The 18,027-nt window shown below is 33.1% G+C and overlaps 1 protein-coding gene across 1 annotated transcript in view; it reads left to right on the top strand.

Annotated features, from left to right (window-relative positions):
- Abcd2 (ATP binding cassette subfamily D member 2) overlaps positions 1-17,447 on the top strand; it is a 58,501-nt gene extending 41,054 nt beyond the window's left edge. The window contains exons 7-10 of the mRNA XM_020151733.2: positions 410-555; positions 4,994-5,078; positions 9,610-9,735; positions 14,051-17,447. Coding sequence (XP_020007322.1) covers positions 410-555; positions 4,994-5,078; positions 9,610-9,735; positions 14,051-14,270 — 577 coding nt within the window. The 3' untranslated portion in view covers positions 14,271-17,447. The remainder of the gene's footprint in view (positions 1-409; positions 556-4,993; positions 5,079-9,609; positions 9,736-14,050) is intronic.
- Positions 17,448-18,027: the final 580 nt, after the last annotated feature.

Genomic DNA, 18,027 nt, shown 5'->3' with positions numbered 1-18,027 from the left:
AATTTGCATTTTTCTTACTAAGAACGTTTTTAAATTTGGTTTGTTTACATTGCTGAGTCAACCCCCCAAATTTATGTAATGCTTAACCCAAATAATTTGGATGAAGTCCAGAGGTGACCTTTATCAATATAATAGAGGATTTATTTCTCTGAAAATATCAAATAATTTCTTAGAGAAGTTTTTCTTGTCTGTGTCCCAATAAAGTTTTTTTATAAACATAACAGGGTATTATTTTGTAGTGTATATATTTTGTAGTGCCTGAGAGTAACATACTCATCACCAGGTAACAAATATAATCCTAAAATGCAGTATTTCAAGCCTGCTGTGCTGTTTTCTAGCCAACAGGATGTCACCCTGTGTAAGCTAAACTGACTTTGCACTAGGATTTTTGTGTGCTTGCTGTTTTCAGGCCCTATATGTCTCTCGGAAGTCTTCGGGACCAAGTCATTTATCCTGACTCAGTGGATGACATGCATAATAAAGGTTACACAGACCAAGATTTGGAATGCATTCTTCATAACGTCCATCTCTACCACATAGTTCAAAGAGAAGGAGGTAGAATATGTCACTCTTTTTAAAATGCGTTTAACCTCATTAAAAATAAGCTTGGTTCTATGTTTGGTTTGTGGTTTAATTTGAATCTATGCTATTATTAGAACATAAGCACATCAGTGTAAAGAAGTGTTTTATTGTTTTTCCATTACTGACATCCCCTTTTCTGCTTTTATAGCATACTAAGCTTTATCAAGTCTCTGTGTCACTACTAAGCTAGTATTTTAAAACCTTTTTATACTCAAATGTACAAATGTCCCTGAGGCCATTGCCATTCCTGATATATGTGAAGTGTCTGGCAGTTCTCTCAGCTCACATTAAATTTAATAATTTGTAAAGTGGGTCTTACAGAACTTCTTTTATATTTTCAGTTCCACAGTCTTATCAATACATGTTCCTCTCTCATGCAGCACATAAGAGAATAATATCATGGATAGATCCTTCTGCATTGTGCTTTTTTTTTTCAGAATAAACACTTCTGAAAGAGTGGGGGTGATATTTATGCATATGACCTTCATAATAATTATCATATAATAGTCATACCTTCACTTCAAGTAATTTGGTAACTCATATAATTCAGTAGCCTAGAAACATACTAACAAGCCAAATTCCAGGTGTAATTATGCATGGATTTGATGCTCTGTTTCACAGCTCAGTTATATTACTAGAGGAAGCAGTGTAGTACAGTGATTGAGAACACATAGCTGTAAAATCGAATCCTATTTGGCACTACTCTCTGTATGTTCAACTGTAAAATGGGGATAAATGTATTTTAATAAGGCTTTTGTGGAGATTAAATAGACTATATGTAAAGCAGTTAGCATGAGTAATACACAAAAGTTAATAGTAGGTGATATTAGTGGTTATAACATTGATACTAATGGTACTTTATCTTTATGTAGTGGTATTTGATAGCAGTTTCACAGATATTCTGTCATATGATTCTTACAATAAACAAACAAGCAACAGGGATATTATTATATTCATTTTTACAGTGCTTATAATTTCTACTATCTGGAAAAATTAGATAATCTTTTTGTTTCATGCAGTCATCTTCCCAATTACAAAATACTGTGGCAGAGAAAATGCCACATGTTTGTCTTGGGCAGATTATTCTCTGTAAGTCTGAAATCCAATGATTCAAACAGAAATTTAAAATAAACAAGAAACAATGCATTCCTTAAAAAATGACAAAGGAGTTCTAGAACTATTTTTAAGAATATTCCAGGCCTAGAGCGTAATACTGCCATGCCTTAGGCATGTGATAAATTTTATTCTTTCCCTGTTAAAGAAATGTTAAAAAATGGATATTCCAACCTTAGTGATATAATAATTATTATCATTTATTGATTGTTATGCAGAATTTATCATATTAAGCAATTTACATATATCATTTTATTTAATATTCATAGTAGTCCAGTGAGGTAGGTTTTGGTTTTATTATTCCCATTTTACAGTTCAAATTCAGATTAGATGGGGACTGGAGTTGTGACTCAAGTGGTAGAGTACCTGCCTAGGAGGCACAGGCCCTGAGTTCAACCCTTCATATCATGAAAAAAAGTCAGGTTAGTTGTTTACCCACATTGCATAGCAAGTGGTAGAACAGGAATTCAAAAATATCTGAATTGAAAGTCAGGGTTCAGTGCAAGGCTAGATTACTACGCTCTGTGACTACCTAGATTTTTTTACTTTAATAAGAATTCTATATACTTATACTTTAAAAATTTCCATGAAAACTAGTTTTACTTGTTTATTTCTTAAGCAAAGCAGGAAAACGCTTCAACTTGCAAGTATATTGCTTCCTTCGGAAAAAGCCTACTGATGTTCTACTTAAGCTAGCTAATCTTTTGCTTAATAAAGGCTGCAGGTAAGAACCATATCCCATTCCATCAAACAGGTTATGAAAATAGAAAAGAAAAGGAGGGGTAGCAATAGACATGGACTGAAAAAGTTTATGGATCTCTTAGAAGCAGAAAAATCATTTCCTTCTTCCCTGGCCTATCTCACTAAACAGCATGAGAGGCAGCATTGTGACTCAGAGTTCTGATTTGTGTGTGGTATTACCTATAAAATCTTTTGGGTTTAGTAGAACAAAGGATGTAGTTTATTAAAATATGTAAAAGTTAAAGTTTCCTTTGACCAAAATACTTTTCCCTTGTGTTGTGTCCTCAGTAGGCAGGGAGAAAATATTTTAAGCCCAGAGTATTTCACCACTGTGTAGCAATTTGAATCTGTTTCTCAAATCATCACATATTTCATAAATGATATAATCTTCAGTCATAGGGGAAAAGTTATTTCAACAGTTTTCCCCAGAAGTAGGAGCTTTCAATGAGATGGCATTTGACACTATTTTCCTAATATAAATTTATAAAGATATTTTTAAATAGATAAGCAACTTCTGGAAGCTTACTCAAGAAAATTAACAGTAGGCCTCTCTGAAGAGTGAACTTGAGGGCATCAATAAGAAATAAGGGAAAGTCTTTTTCCCCAGATACTTTTGTTTTGATTATTTTTAATATATTACTTTTATTAAACTCCTTTGTTTATTTTAATATTGGAATAGATAACATTTCCACATTATTCAAAAATTTTAAAGTATTTTTAAATGTACTCTTAAAAACTCTGTTTCTGTTTTTTCTCATTCAGTTATCACCCACTTATTAATAGGTAACCATTGCTTTTATTTTCTTATTTATAATTTTAGACTTTTTTTTGAGACAGGGTCTCACTGAGTAACCCAGGCTGGCCTCAAACTCTCAATCCTCCTACTTCATCCTCCTAAGGTGCTGGGATTACAGATGTATATCTCATTCAGGCCCAGTCTAATTTTAAACTTTTTTTTTGAAAAATGCAGTAGACTTTATAATGATAATTTTTTTTGATATTGTGTTTTGAACTCAGGACCTCATGCTTGCTAGGCCATTCCCCCAGCTGTTTTTTGCTTTATTTATTTAGGTTTTTTTTTTTTTTTTTGGATAGGTCTTACATTTTTGCCTGGAATCAGTGTCAGACTAAATCCTCCTACCTGTGCCTCCCTTGTAGCTGGGATTGCAGCTATGTGTCATCATGCCCAGCTTGTTGGTGGAGATGGGGGGGGAGTCTCACTAACATTTTCCCCAGGCTGGCCTCGAACCACCATCCTCCAGATCTCTACCTCCCAAGTAGCTGGAGTTACAAGCATGGAGCACCACACCCAGCCTGTAATGAGAACTTTTAAAAGAAGAAGACATTAAGAAACATAAAAGATGCATTCTGTGTTTAACAATTAACGTATATTATTCTGTCAAAGGCTCTAAACTTTTGTATGTCAGAAGAGAAGCCTATATTTTCCATCTTATCAGTAAAAGAATCAAATAATCACTCTGATCATTTGGTTTTTCAAATACCCAGTGCACATAAGACAATGGAGACTCTACTTCCTATTTTCTTTCCCTTTAACTAAGTTTATTTAGAAATTTTAATAATGATGGGAATTCAGCTGAGGGAGAAAAAGGAGAGCAAAGAGCATGGAACTTTTCCAAGTGGAAGAATTAAACTCTGAACACTTAAGATTTGGAAAAGTTTCCTTAAGGATTTGTCAAGTTTTGGCAGTCATTTCCTTTTTTAAAAAAAATTGGGTTCTGCAGGAGTGGGACTATGGTTTCATTTTTCAGTAATCTTCCATTTTGCTAATTATAAAAGTCAGATAGTCTTGTAAAACTTTCAAATATTACAAAATGTATCATTTAGAAAATAAAAGTCTTGGGCTGAGGGTGTGGCTCAACCACAAGGCTATGAGTTCAACCCCCAGCACCACCAAAAAAAACCTCATAATTCCATCCCTAGATGTGTTTCTATGTGTGGTATATATATGATTATTTACAGAAATGCAGCCATACATAATTCTGCAGCTTAATTTTTCATGTAAAAATTTCTGGGCACATTTTCATATGAGAGTATATAGATCTAACTTAGTTTTTTTTTAATATGTCTTGCTTTTTTAATAAATATCAAACATGAAACCAGGAGTTAAGATGACTTAAGAGAGAAACTTCACAGAAAAACTGTAAAAAAGCATGAGAGAGACCTAATTAAAATCTTAAATTTTTCGTTCCTTTCTCACCTTTTGTAGGTTTTGCAGTCAACCTATGGACATTTTTTAGTCTTTTTTCCCACCAACCCCATAACAATATAAGTCCACCAACCCTTTGGATGTGAGAAACAAATTTTATAAAGTGTCAGTGTTCAGAATTCTTACAACATGGTTTGTCAATATAATGAATTAATACCATTAAAAGAATATCACATCTCATACAAAATGTTTGTACACAAATCTCTCCAGTTTATCCAAATATACATTCCATAAAATGTCAGGTTTTTCAAAACTTTCTAGGAATCAGTTGTCCAGGGTAGAAACAGTAACAGTTAAATAAATTACTAATAAAATATATCTTTTTTTTAGGTTGGGATGCAGTTATGGACTGGAAAGATGTCCTGTCAGGAGGGGAGAAGCAAAGAATGGGCATGGCTCGGATGTTTTATCATAAGTAAGTATGCTCTATTCAGGTAGCTGCCATTCCATTGTTGTAATAACCAATGAAAAGTTGGGCAGATTCAGTAATTTCAATTTTTTTCTCTTATTTGTGTATATTAATTATACAAAGGGGCTTCATTGTAATATTTCTATACTAGAAGTTTCATCCTAAGTTTTAAAATGTCATTCTAAAAACCAATGCACAGAATTACAGTTTTTAAATTTATTACAGCATTTTTTATAGCAGGATCTCCAAGTGGTTTTTTTTTCCTCCTTTTATGTTGCAAAACCTTAGATGAAATAATGTACTAAAGGCTAAATTAAATTATGTATCCTAACATTTAAAGTAGGATTATTATTAAGTTTAAAATGTGAAAAATACATAACTACTGCTATACTAGTATAGACCCTGTAGCCAGGCATTCAGTAACATTTCTGAATTAAATCATTAAATTCAAATAAATCAACATTTTAAACATTCATTGAAAATTAAGAGGCACTTCTAATGGGAAAGGGTATCAATCCACATAGGTCTTAGTGCACTCAGGAAAGTCAAGATGCAGGAAATAATTTTCTTTGATAAAGCTTTTTCTTTGTGACATCAACTTCATTACTTTTTGAGTTTAAGGACACCAAGTCCATAACATGGGAAGGAAATAGCCATTCTGATTCACTTCTCTTATTTGTCCTATTCTTCTCTGAAAAAGAAATATTCCCTCCCCTACCCCCTCTCTCTCTCTGAATTGTGCAGAGTAGAAGGTTATCAGGAACTCACTCCTAGTACTTAACTTTTGGGCAAAAAAGGGCTGTACACAGATACACAAATGGGCCATATATTAGGGCAGATGCAGCACTCAGGAAAGAGTTTGAAGAGCCAGCAGCAACACTTTTGTAGAGAACTTTAAAGACTAATAAAGAGAGCAGAAAAAAAATACCATGTTGCTTATTGAACATTTAGCAATTAGTTGTCATTATTTTAAAGCTATTTAATTATGGAAAAATATAAACCTTCATCAAAACAGAGAAATTATGAAATGGACCCCATATTCCCTACACTGGTTCAATAAGACTAACATTTGCCACACTTGATTATCTACTCTTTTTTTTTTATTCTAGGTGTTTTAAAGTAAATCACAGACATTGTAGCATCTTTGCCCTAAATTCTTTGACATCAATCTATGAAATATTAGGAAATATTTTACATAAAAGCATGTCATAAGTGTATGTAATTAAACTGGAACTAATTACTTAAAGTTATCTAATACCTGGTTCATATTCAAAATCTCCCTGATTGTCTAAAATTCTTTTTATACTTGGTTTGTTGAAAACAAGATCAAGTGTAGCTGGAATTACAGGTATGAGCCACCATGCCTGGCTGAAATGAACAGATTTTCAGTGCATAATTCAATAACTTTTGATAAATATATATACATTATATAACCAACACTCCAGCGAAGACCAAGACCATTTCTGTCATCCTAGAAGATTCCCTCATGCCCTCTTTCCTGTCATATCCCACCATAAGAACATTCCTGTTCTGGTTTCAGTTATCATAAATTACTTTTGTCTGTTTTACAGTATGCAATCATACAGTGTATGTTTTCAAGTCAGGCTTAAAACATGTTGTTTTAAATAATGCACATAACTTAATATAAAAAACTTTTTAAAAATGAGCAAATTTTGCTAACTCAGAATTTTTAGTGAAGTGTGTTTTAGAATGCTACTTTCTCAGATGGGATTCAAGAGTAAACTTTGTGGCTTGACATTTATGACCAGCTGTTTTGCCTATCATCCTGAATCTGTTTGGGTCTTTTCCATAAATACTCAGTAATATGATCATCAACATAGTTAATGAAATGTATTACGGTGGAATGTAAAATGTGGCCATAAATTTCTCATTGTTGTACTGTGTTCGTTGGATAGCCTCTGTAGTAGAGAACAAAAGACATTAATAAAAAATGTTAATCCAAAAAATTTTTAAATGACTGTAACTTGGAATCATTGATATTTGTGTATATAAAATATTTTGGATATGATGTAATGATGAGTGATGATCAAATCCCTAAGATTATTGATAGAAGGCATATTTTGTGATCTGTAGAGAGATCAATGAAGATGAGCAAGTAGTTGAAAAGTAGTATCTTTTGAGGACAAAAAAAGGAATGAGACAGTTAAACCCAGTGAAGGAAAATTATAATGTTGAAGAACTGCCTCCTCTTATCCTCAGAGGATTAATAGTAAGGTTTGAATTAGTAACATGAAAAGCTTGAAATAGCTAAACTGGAGACCTTGACAGGATATACTAAGTATTACAATAGTATACATTTTAATTTTAATGTTTAAAGAATGATCAGGAAAGTCCTGTCTTGAAGGGGATAGATTAGGTTCCTCACAAGTTCCATCTACTGCTGATGCACCAAAGGAAAAAGGAAGGAAAATCTGATAAACAGTATTATCTAATGCTTTATTTAGGTATAGTAGTACCAGATTCCAGCTATATTGCTCAATATATTTAAATACACACACAATCTCTCTCTCTCTCTCTCTCTCTCTCTCTCTCTCTCTCTCTCTCTCTCTCTCTCTCATACACACACACACATACATACATACATACATATATACATACACACACAAACTCCTTAACCCTGCCAAGGACACAAAGTGTGTGATTTATCTTACATCTGCTAGACTACAGGTAGCTATGACAGCAGAGTGTAAAATAGATATTCTTTTCTAATTCTAAAATGCCATCTTTTCTCTGTTTAGTTTAAAGCACTCTGAAAAGTAAGACAATATACAATAAACAAATTAGTTATTAGAGTTATATAAAAAAAAGAAATTTTTACCCAAAATTCCCTTTTATACTTTCTTTTCTTCTTCCTCTTTTTCTCTTAATTAAGATTATTCATAAAACAGTAATCAACTGAGACAATGAAGTAATGATATTTAACCCAGAACAGTAAGTAAAAGCTGACCCTAAAGCTACTTCCATTGATGTGGTCATGGGGAAGATGCATGGATCTGTAGTTCTTTGTGTGGTAAGCAGCTTTAGAGTCCAGTGGGGTATGAGGTTGCCTTTGACTCCCTTTTTTAAAATGTTTTAGTCTTCTGTTTATTATCATATTATTGTTGTCCTGAGGTTCATTTATAGAGATGCTTATAATAAATCTTAGTGAAATTCATCCCCTCCATCATTCTCCTTTATCCTACCTCCCCCCATTCTTAAATAGTTTCAAGGGGTCTCATTTTTCTATTTTCATACATGAGTACATAATATTTCCACCACATTCACTGTCTTACACCCTGTCCTTGTATCCTCCCCCTCCCACTGGTACCATCCTCACAAACAGGACCTGTTTTACCTTGCTGTTCTCTGTTCATGAGAAAAAAATGCATTTTTGATTTATTTAAGATAGCTATACAGGGAGTTTCATTATGATATTTCTATATCCCAAATTGGTTCATCCTTCCATTTTTCTCCTTTCTACCTTAGTCCTCTTCTTATGGTGATTTCAACAGGTTTAAAAATTCTGTATTCATCAGCCATATTTACCTTACCTTTAACTTTTGTATCTATTAGCCTTGACTACCCATGCTGGAATAGGTAATGGGAGAGATCCTTTTAAGAAGCAAATCCATCTCAGAAAAGTAACCTATAATTCTAAGTAATTAGTTATGCTGAAGAGAAATTACTACTTATTCCATGTTTTCCTTTTCTTTGTTTGATTTAAAATGCAAAAACTATCTTCATGAGGGAATTTATCCTGGCAGATTCTTGGAACTGACTTTCAACCCCCAAATGAATAGCAAATGACAATGTAGGTATTGACTTCAGTCTAATTAACTAAGCTAAGTCATATTGCTGAATGCAAAATAAACACCTAAGGTCCAAGATATGATTAAAAGGAGAAAGGGAAAGGACAAAGAAAGATAAAAGCAGTAGTCTAATAACAGAGCAGAAAAAAAACAGTACAGAGTGAAAGGGTGCTTCTGATAGTACACACTCATTACCAAAGTAAAAAATGAGCTAGGACAAAAAAATAATTTTGGGGCTGGGGATGTAACTTAGTGGTAGAACACTTGTTTCACATATGCAAGTCCTGGGTTTGATCCCTACCACCGCACACACAAAAATTGTTAAGTACAGCCAAAAACAAAGTACTGATTTTCCCCTAAAAATTTGATTCTGAAACATGATTCCAACAGTATAAAGTTAAATGTCTACTCTAAGACTGTAAGTAGGCACATTCATAATTACAGTCTTATAGTGATGAAATTCCATTAGTAAGGCATAGGTATTCACATTGCTAATAGAATAATCTTCTCACTAAATCTTTGCTAACAGGACTGTGGCCTGCTTAATAGTTAGCTCCTGTAAATGCATTGTTCATTTAATTAGACCAGGAGGCTTACAGGCGTGAGCCACTGAAGCCCAGTTTTGTTCTTTTCATACTTTGAAGTTGTTAGCATTGCAACTCCTATTGTCCAAAGAAAGATATATAGTTCATATAGAAAAATCATTAATTTGTTTGTGTCTTTTAAAGACCAAAGTATGCATTGCTCGATGAATGTACCAGTGCTGTCAGCATCGATGTTGAAGGGAAGATATTTCAGGCTGCAGTAGGGGCTGGGATATCCTTACTGTCTATAACACACAGGCCTTCTCTTTGGTAAGTATTTCAACACTAACTAATCTTTGGTTGACAGTTTTTCCTTATATTTCTTGAAGAATAACTTTACTAAAGTTTCCACTGTAGAACTTAAGGTGTTTCACTTATTTTCTGTCTTTCTCCTGAGTTTCACCCTAATAGTTTAGATACTCCCAACTTGATATATGTGTTATTTGGAATGTGTTATTTGGAAATTCTCATCACTTTGTAGTAATTTTGAAAAGTTTTATAAAAATCCAATGATTTATTTGAATTGAACATATTTATCATAATCTTAATATATTCTGGGAAAGAATATAAATTTATACATTTTGTACCTTTTTAGTGCCTTCTTTAAAATCCAAGAGAAACATATACTATAACTTGCATTTCCCAAAATGACTACATTAGAAAAAACACACAGAGAGGGAAAGCTTATTTTGTTTTGTTTTAAGGAAAAGTTAAAAACTTTTACAAATAATATCTCACTAAACATAATGGGGTTTCCCTTTTAAAAGAGATGACACAATTTTTATGAGTTCCCTATTTTTCCATTGATTCATCACCATAATAATTCTGATGAAGATTTAATACCTATTCAATTCAGACTTATTTAACACAACAGCATGATGGAGTATAGGCACTCTAAGTCTCCCATTTTATAAGTGAAGAAACTGAGAACTAGAAAGAGAAAAATAGCTTCTATTGTCACATGCTCTGTACTACAGCATATTGCTGTGCTTACTGTAAGGAATGGAAATTGTATCCCATACCTGAACTGTAAAACACTTGTCCATTCACACTACATTCTACCTCCTCTACTTTTGTGTTTCTGTCTCATCAATCAGAACCTTTTCTCTTGACATATTATTAACTATAATTCACTCTCTACATGTTTTGGCCTCCCATTCCCACGAGTCTACACAAGCCTCCTCCTCTTTCTGTGAGGTAGCTGGTCAGATTCCATGTGGTGTATGTGGCTGCCAATCTAGACTAGCTGCATCTTTTATTTGATTTCATCCTGTAAGTCCTTTGGATCTTTTCCTTTTCAGAGAATGTTTAGATTTAAATTATGAGCAAACTATTCAGTTCATGTCAGGAGTTCATTGTTCAAAGTTCTTTAACTCTGGATTCCATTTCTATTAAGAGGATAAGAATCTATATTCACACTGCACTTAAACATTCAGACTTTTTTTTTAGAATTTTTCCTTCTCAGAGAGTAGACCTGAAAGTAGAGCATTTCACAAAGTGACCCTATCTATGGAACTCTATGGTTTGTCTCTCCATCATAAGAATTAAGTGGGGGAAGCTGGGTGCCTGTGGTTCATGTTTGTAATCCTAGCTACTTGGGAGTGGTTCAAAGCCAGCCAAGGCAGATAGTTCACAAAACTCTATCTCAGAAACACCCTACACACAAAAGGGCTGGTGGAGTGACTCAAATAGCAGAGCACCTGCCAAGCAACTGTGAGGCCCTGAGTTCAAGTTCTAGTACTGCAAAAAGAAAGAAAGAAGGAAGGAGGGAGGGAGGGAGGGAGGAAAAGAAGGAAGGAAGGAAGGATGGATTAAGCGGAAGCCAAGCATAGTGGTGCATGCCCGTGATCCCAACTACTTAGGTTAAAGAAGGAGTATTGGGTATTAGAGACTAGCTTGGTCAATATATCAAGAATATGTGTTCTTTTTTTTTTTAAAGTGGCACGTGCAATGGTAGGACCCTGGTTTGCTAATTGCTCCAGAAGCAGTCTGAATCTAGTCCAGAATGAGTTAGAGTCCATGTCAATAAATGTGATTTCTCTGACTTTTTCCTTCAGAAGCCAACAGGATCTGGACCTTTAAGACAATTATGACATTTACCTGTAAATCCGCTAAGGTATTTAGGTATGACACAGAGCTAGGCCAGAGTTCCTGAGTCCTTTTTGGCATGGTCTTGTGATTTCCAGACAGGCTCCCAAATTATCACATGTTGGGACAACAGAATTATCTCAGTACCGGTGTTCTTCTGACCTCTATCAGTAGATTTATTATGCTATCCTGTCATGCAACTCCTTGTGTAAATAGCCTAAAGAGACATTGGAAGCATCTTCAGCCCTTGTTTTCTCAATTGAAGGAACAAATAATTCTATAAGCAAGTAACAAAATCTGTAATGCTTTTTTAACAAGAAAAACATTTTTAACTGTAACTACCATCAGTACATTTCACCATAAAACTAAATGTCAGGTTAGTTCTTTGTAAATTAGTTTAGCCGTATTAGGTTGTAAAAGTTTGTCATTTCTAATTATCTTTTCTCCTAGGGAAATTAAAATTTTTATTTTCCCTGAAAAGACTTCAGAAGTGATAATAGACGTATTATGTTTTTTCCAATAACAAAAAATGGCTAATAGCTTATTGTAAAGAGTAAAATGAATACCAGTATATAAAGAAGTAAAAATGATAGCATATTAAACTATTTGGCTCAAGCGCTTTATCCTATTTGTGAAGGAGTTCTACAAGTAATTTCTAATGAATCTCAGTTAAAATACCTATTTTTCTTGAATTACTCTGATGACAATAAACCTTGAAATACTATTTTAGCTCATAATGTAGAATATGCCTTCAAATCTCAGCGCATGAAACACCTACACAATCTGTTCCTTTTATCTAGAAATAAGTAATGTTGTAGGACCAGAGTGACGAGTCAAACCTTCACTATACATTGAAGGTAGCACTTGTACAAGATATGAACAACCACATTCTAAATTTATTCCTGGCTGTGGATTCAAGACTAGGAAAGTCCAAATAAGGTTGAGAATGAAGAAAACAAAATGAACTTTTTGCCATTATTTCTCTTTCTTAAAATATACTGTTCTTTTGTTTTTCCAATACTTTTTATGTTAACTTTCATATTTTAATAGCAGATTGTTTTTTGCACTTCTGCTCTTGACACAATAATACATTGTTTTAAATTTAATTTTGGCTTTGTCCCATTTGTTGGGAGGTCAAATTTCTGGGATGCTTAATAACCTTAGTATGTGAAAAAGATTGTTAATGTCTGTCATATGTTATCAAAGGGATAAATTTAACATTCAACTTGACAATGATTTTGCTCTTTTAACTATAGTTTGGCTTAGCTAAATTTCCCCTTATCCAGCATGTTAAAAACATTTAGTCAAAGGGGGTTGGGGCTTAGGGCATAACTCAGTGATAAAGCATCTTTACCTAGCATGTGTTCAGTCCTCAGCACCACAAGGTGGGGCAGGGAAGGTTTGGAACCCAAATGTCCATCAGTTAATGAACAGATAGACAAATGTGAAATGCCATATAATGGAATATAATTTGGCCATGGAAACAATAAAATAGTGAACAACTGGATGAAGCTTGAAATCATTTTGATAAATGAAAGAAGGCAGTCAGAAAAGGTCACACTGTATGGATTCCATGTATATGAAATATTCAGAACAGACAGATCCATAAAGATCAAAGAAGATAAGTAGTTGGCAGGGGCTGGAGGAAGAGGAAGTGGAAGGAGTGCTGATAAGCACATGGGTCACAAAAATGTTCTAGAATTAGGTAGTTGTGGTAGTAGTTGCATAAGCTTGTGAATATATTGAAAGTGCATATTGAAATGTAAGAATCACTGAATTTTACACTTTAAAGGATGATTTAGGGCATGTGAATTATATCTCACTTTTAAAAAGATGATGCAGAAGCTGCATGAAAAGGCCAACTAGCCATAGTAAATAATAATAGGTAAGAGCTTAGTAGAAAGCAAGAAGCAAGAAAAACTATAAAGGAAGACAGAAAAACTGAAGACACATGGACCAGTTAAGCAAAGTGGCAAAATGCAGGTGGCTGAGCCATGGCAATCAGCTCAGCCAACTTGCTCTCTCCACACATCCCCACAAATCCTGAGTCTGGCCACCTCACCTCCCTAGAGGAGAAGATGGGCTATCTCCTGTCTCATCAATAACAACCTCTGTGCTTCCAACCTATGTAACTGAGCCATGAAAAAAAAACATTAAATTATGTGAAGCCATGAAAGTGTCTTTAAAAGATTTCTATCAAAGAGTTCATTTAAAAAATATTTCTAAACTTTAATTGTTGAGAAATTCTTACTTGTATGGAAGAACTCACATCCAAGGGTTGGTATGTTAATGAATTGCTACTGTATTTCCTTTAGTTTCCTTAGTTTTTCTCTATGTGATCTTTTTTATTTTACTTTCCTCAGTTTCCTTTTTTTACTTCCATTCTAAGAATGCTTTATTATTTTTCCTGGGTTATGAAGATTCAAAGTATAACATTATAACTAAAGTAGCTTTTCACAATTATGGCTGTTAACATTATTTCATTTTAATTATGCAGGAAATACCACACTCATTTATTACAATTTGATGGTGAAGGAGGCTGGCGCTTTGAGCAATTGGATACTGCTATCCGTTTAACATTGAGTGAAGAAAAACAAAAGCTAGAATCTCAGCTAGCCGGAATTCCCAAAATGCAGCAGAGACTCAATGAACTATGTAAAATTTTGGGAGAAGACTCAGTGCTGAAAACAATCAAAAATGAAGATGAGGCATCCTAACTTGCTTTGACATGTTTTAAAAGTTAATTTTTAGGTAAAGGCTCAGAGACACTCTATTATAGTGCATGCAGTGTGTTAAGCTAAGCACAGAGAAAACTAAAGCCAGCAAGAAATCTTTTATATGTCTTAGCAGTAAGGAAGCATATGATAACTTTTTAGAAGAAAATAAACAAATGTATTATGTAAAATTAGTCATTGTGGCTTATACTAATACCTAGTGAAAGCCTAAGTCACCTGTAAAACAGGATTTTCTAGGTGAATTCATGGTGAATACCAGATTACTGTATATGTGACGTGTCAGAGGTTCTTAGTATGGATGATATCTTGGAAATGAAACAACTTAAAAGGTTGATATCAGGTACATAAAATCAGAACTTCGACTACCATTTCAGCCCATTTATGATTGATATTGGGTTTAATAGCTATAATTCATATTCATCATTGCTAGTGGCCAATTAAACTTGTATACAAAATAGCTGACCGTTTGATAAATAATTTAAATATGAAAAAATTATTTTAATTATAGTGGTTGAAAGAAAAAGCATGTCTAACCACGTGTAAAATGCCATACTTAAAATTTTTAGACTCCCAGAATCTTAATGCAAGCATAAAAATTTCAGTGAGAAAATTGTACCTTTGTTAATAAATGCTTTCATTTTTAAAAGAGAACTGTCAAAAACGAAAAGGAGCATTCAAAAAATGTTTGTATCAGCTTGCTACTTTACTTGGCGGCATTAGCTATTGTAACTTCTGTACAATTTGTTTTTGAGCCCAAAGGAGGAGTCTATATTTTAAAAAATTAGTGCTATAATAAATATGAAGATTCTGAAAATCACAGTAATATTAGCATACATTGGAATAGTACTTTAATATTTACAATCCCCACTTAGAAAATGTCATTTTAATCTTTGTAGCTGTCTTTTGAGACAGATACTACTTTTCCTACTTTGCTTTTGAGAAAATTGACAATCAGGTTTACTCTAATCATGTACTTTATTTAGGAAGAGATCTTGGGGTCAAGTGAAGTTCTCCTGACTCTGACATAGTGCTACAACCACTATTAAATTTAAATTTTTTTAATTTAAAAATTAGGTGAGCCCATAGGTGACAAGAAGAAAATGAGACTCTGAGGAGGCAAGAGGATAAGGGAAAATGATAGTACTAATGAAAATTAAAATTAAGTGAGATTTTGAAAGGAAAATAAGTTTGGTAATGTTAGTATTAGTATTTGATTATTGTTCATAACAAATGAAAATTGAATATGAAGTGGACAGTCATTGGCTTTGGTATAAAATGAACTAAGAAAGTTAGCAAATCTTTCAGCAACTATGAACTCTTACTTAATATTAATAAATCTCTAAGACATCAGCAATCAGAAGGGCAGTTAATTTTGTTTCAGAAAAATTTAATGTGACTGAGCATAATGAGAAATAATCTATATGGATTTGTCATGAAATAGGTATTATCTATTTTTGTGCCCTGAAATTGGAAGTTCAAAAGTAAACACTGACTTTAATTTCTTGCTCCCTGTGCCACTATGTTGATAGACTATGAAAAATTGGAATGACCACTTGTTAGAGGCTTAGGATTTTATTTGCATATTTAGACATAGCCATAATAGATGCTAAGGCAGTGATTCTTAGACTTTTTCAGGAAATAGACTACCTGGAAGTCATCTATGATGATTGTTGTAGGGCTTTATATCTCTTCCATATTTTCAACTCCCCATAATAATTAGGACATTTTAAATTATCAATAAATGTAACCATCTTATATGAAGGAATGCAATATAAAATCATAATCAGTATTTTTTCTATTGGTATCACTAGGCACTCATTTATTCATTTGTCCATTACTACTACTACTTACTAGAAAAGTGAGGCAAGAATTAAAGACTTTTTTAGAAAAAAGCATGGAACCAAAATTTAAACTTGATTATCCCCTCATCTTAACATCCATAGGAGTAGTATCCACTTTTTACTGCTGTAAGTGTGAAAGGTAGAAGCAACTGTCTTTTAATCATTATTTAGGGAACAGAGTTCAAAGGATATTTAAAATTCTGTCTTAAAAACTCTACACACTGAAATTTAAAGTTCTAAAATGAACAGGTTTTCTGTGAGCTTTTTGTTGTTGTTGTTGCCTACTTATTTTCTGAGTTCTTTTCTAGAACCTCTAACTTGAAGAAGAGAAGAAAATGTAGATCTGAATTTGTATTTATGTAACATTCAACTGTTTCCAAAAGTGGTATACCATATTTTACTATTCTTGTAGTTATACTTTGTAAAAAAAGAAACATAAAAAAGATTGAGAAACTAAATAGCATCTCTGAATATAGCAAAAATAATTTCAGTTTTCAAACTACTTTTACTATGTTATCAATTTGCCCAAACTTTTGACTTTTTTCTAAAAATAAAAAGTATAAGTTTATGGAACTTGTTTTAAGATGTACATTTGGAGGGTTAACTCGTATATATAGAAAATATGCTCCATGACATGACAGTGTCACATATTTCTACGACATGTACTGTTATGCCAAGCATGCATCTAAAATAGTGTGTGTTCTTATAAACAGGATAATGTGTAAAAATCTTTCTTGAATAATCTCAAGTAAAATGATATATCTTGAAAATCAACTTAAATTTTCTTATGTTTATAGAGGGAATAATCTTCCCTTGATAGCAGTTTGGATTTTGTCTCAAATTTTAGTCCGTCAGTAAAGATTTAAAGGACCATGTTAGTTTATTTGAGACATCAGTTGCAAGTAAAATTTCATATTTTGGCAAAGGCTTAGTTTATTATAATGTTTCAAATAGTTTTGTGATTCTGTAAGCCTAAAAAAATTTATTACACCTTAGAACCCAAATCCACAGAATGTTACACACTTCTGAGATGTGTATAAAGTGGTAAAGGTTATTAAATTATTGATTTAAAGAGTTGTCTTTGATATAATTATTTTATGAGCAAAAAAATGTTCATTCAGAAGTGAGAAGTACTTTCACATAACCCAGGAATTTATAGTTCTGCTGATTTACATTTACATATGTTGAATGTTTTGGAGTTGTGCTACTATTGTTTGCCACATGTATATCAGTTCTGCTGATACACATTTAGATATATTGAATGTTTCAGGTGGGTGTATAAAATATTTTTATTAAAACTAAATCCCTTCTTCGTTATTGATGGCTTTTCTGATTGTCAACTACAGAGGGGCCTAACAAGTGTTTATTGTGAAAATTTCAAAACTGACTGTCTACCTACCAGCTGGAGTTGGGTAAATAAGAGTAAGAAAAATGTCCTTAGTGGTAAAAATCATTATGTAGCTAAACAAGAATGTGGCTGCATATGAATACAATATAAGAGAGTTTCCATCCAATGTGCAGTGACTTGAGCTTGACATTCCTTATGAATTCCTTAATATCATGAAACAAACCTTGATTAATCAGAAGAATTACAAGTTATTCCAGTGATTATAAAATGCCCTATTTATATTCTATTGATGCCTGTGTTGGGTTTGTGTCTATATACTCTTGTTACTAATTACATAGTGAAAAACCTTATGTAGTACTATGCATAACAGCCAGTCACCACATAGTTGCTCATTTCTTTATTAATTCAAAACATTTATTAAGTTCTAACTCATGCCAGGCACTGTGCTGAATTGTAGAAATAAATAAAATGTGGTTCCTGTCCCAAGCTTACTGGCCACTGAAAATTAGAAAAATGAGTACCCCCAGTCAGAAACAAAGTCAATAGCTAC

This window comes from Castor canadensis, chromosome 8 (assembly GCF_047511655.1).
Source record: "Castor canadensis chromosome 8, mCasCan1.hap1v2, whole genome shotgun sequence".
NCBI lineage: Eukaryota > Metazoa > Chordata > Mammalia > Rodentia > Castoridae > Castor > Castor canadensis.
Note: the sequence above shows the minus strand (reverse complement) of the source record. Positions and strands in the feature narration are given on the sequence as shown.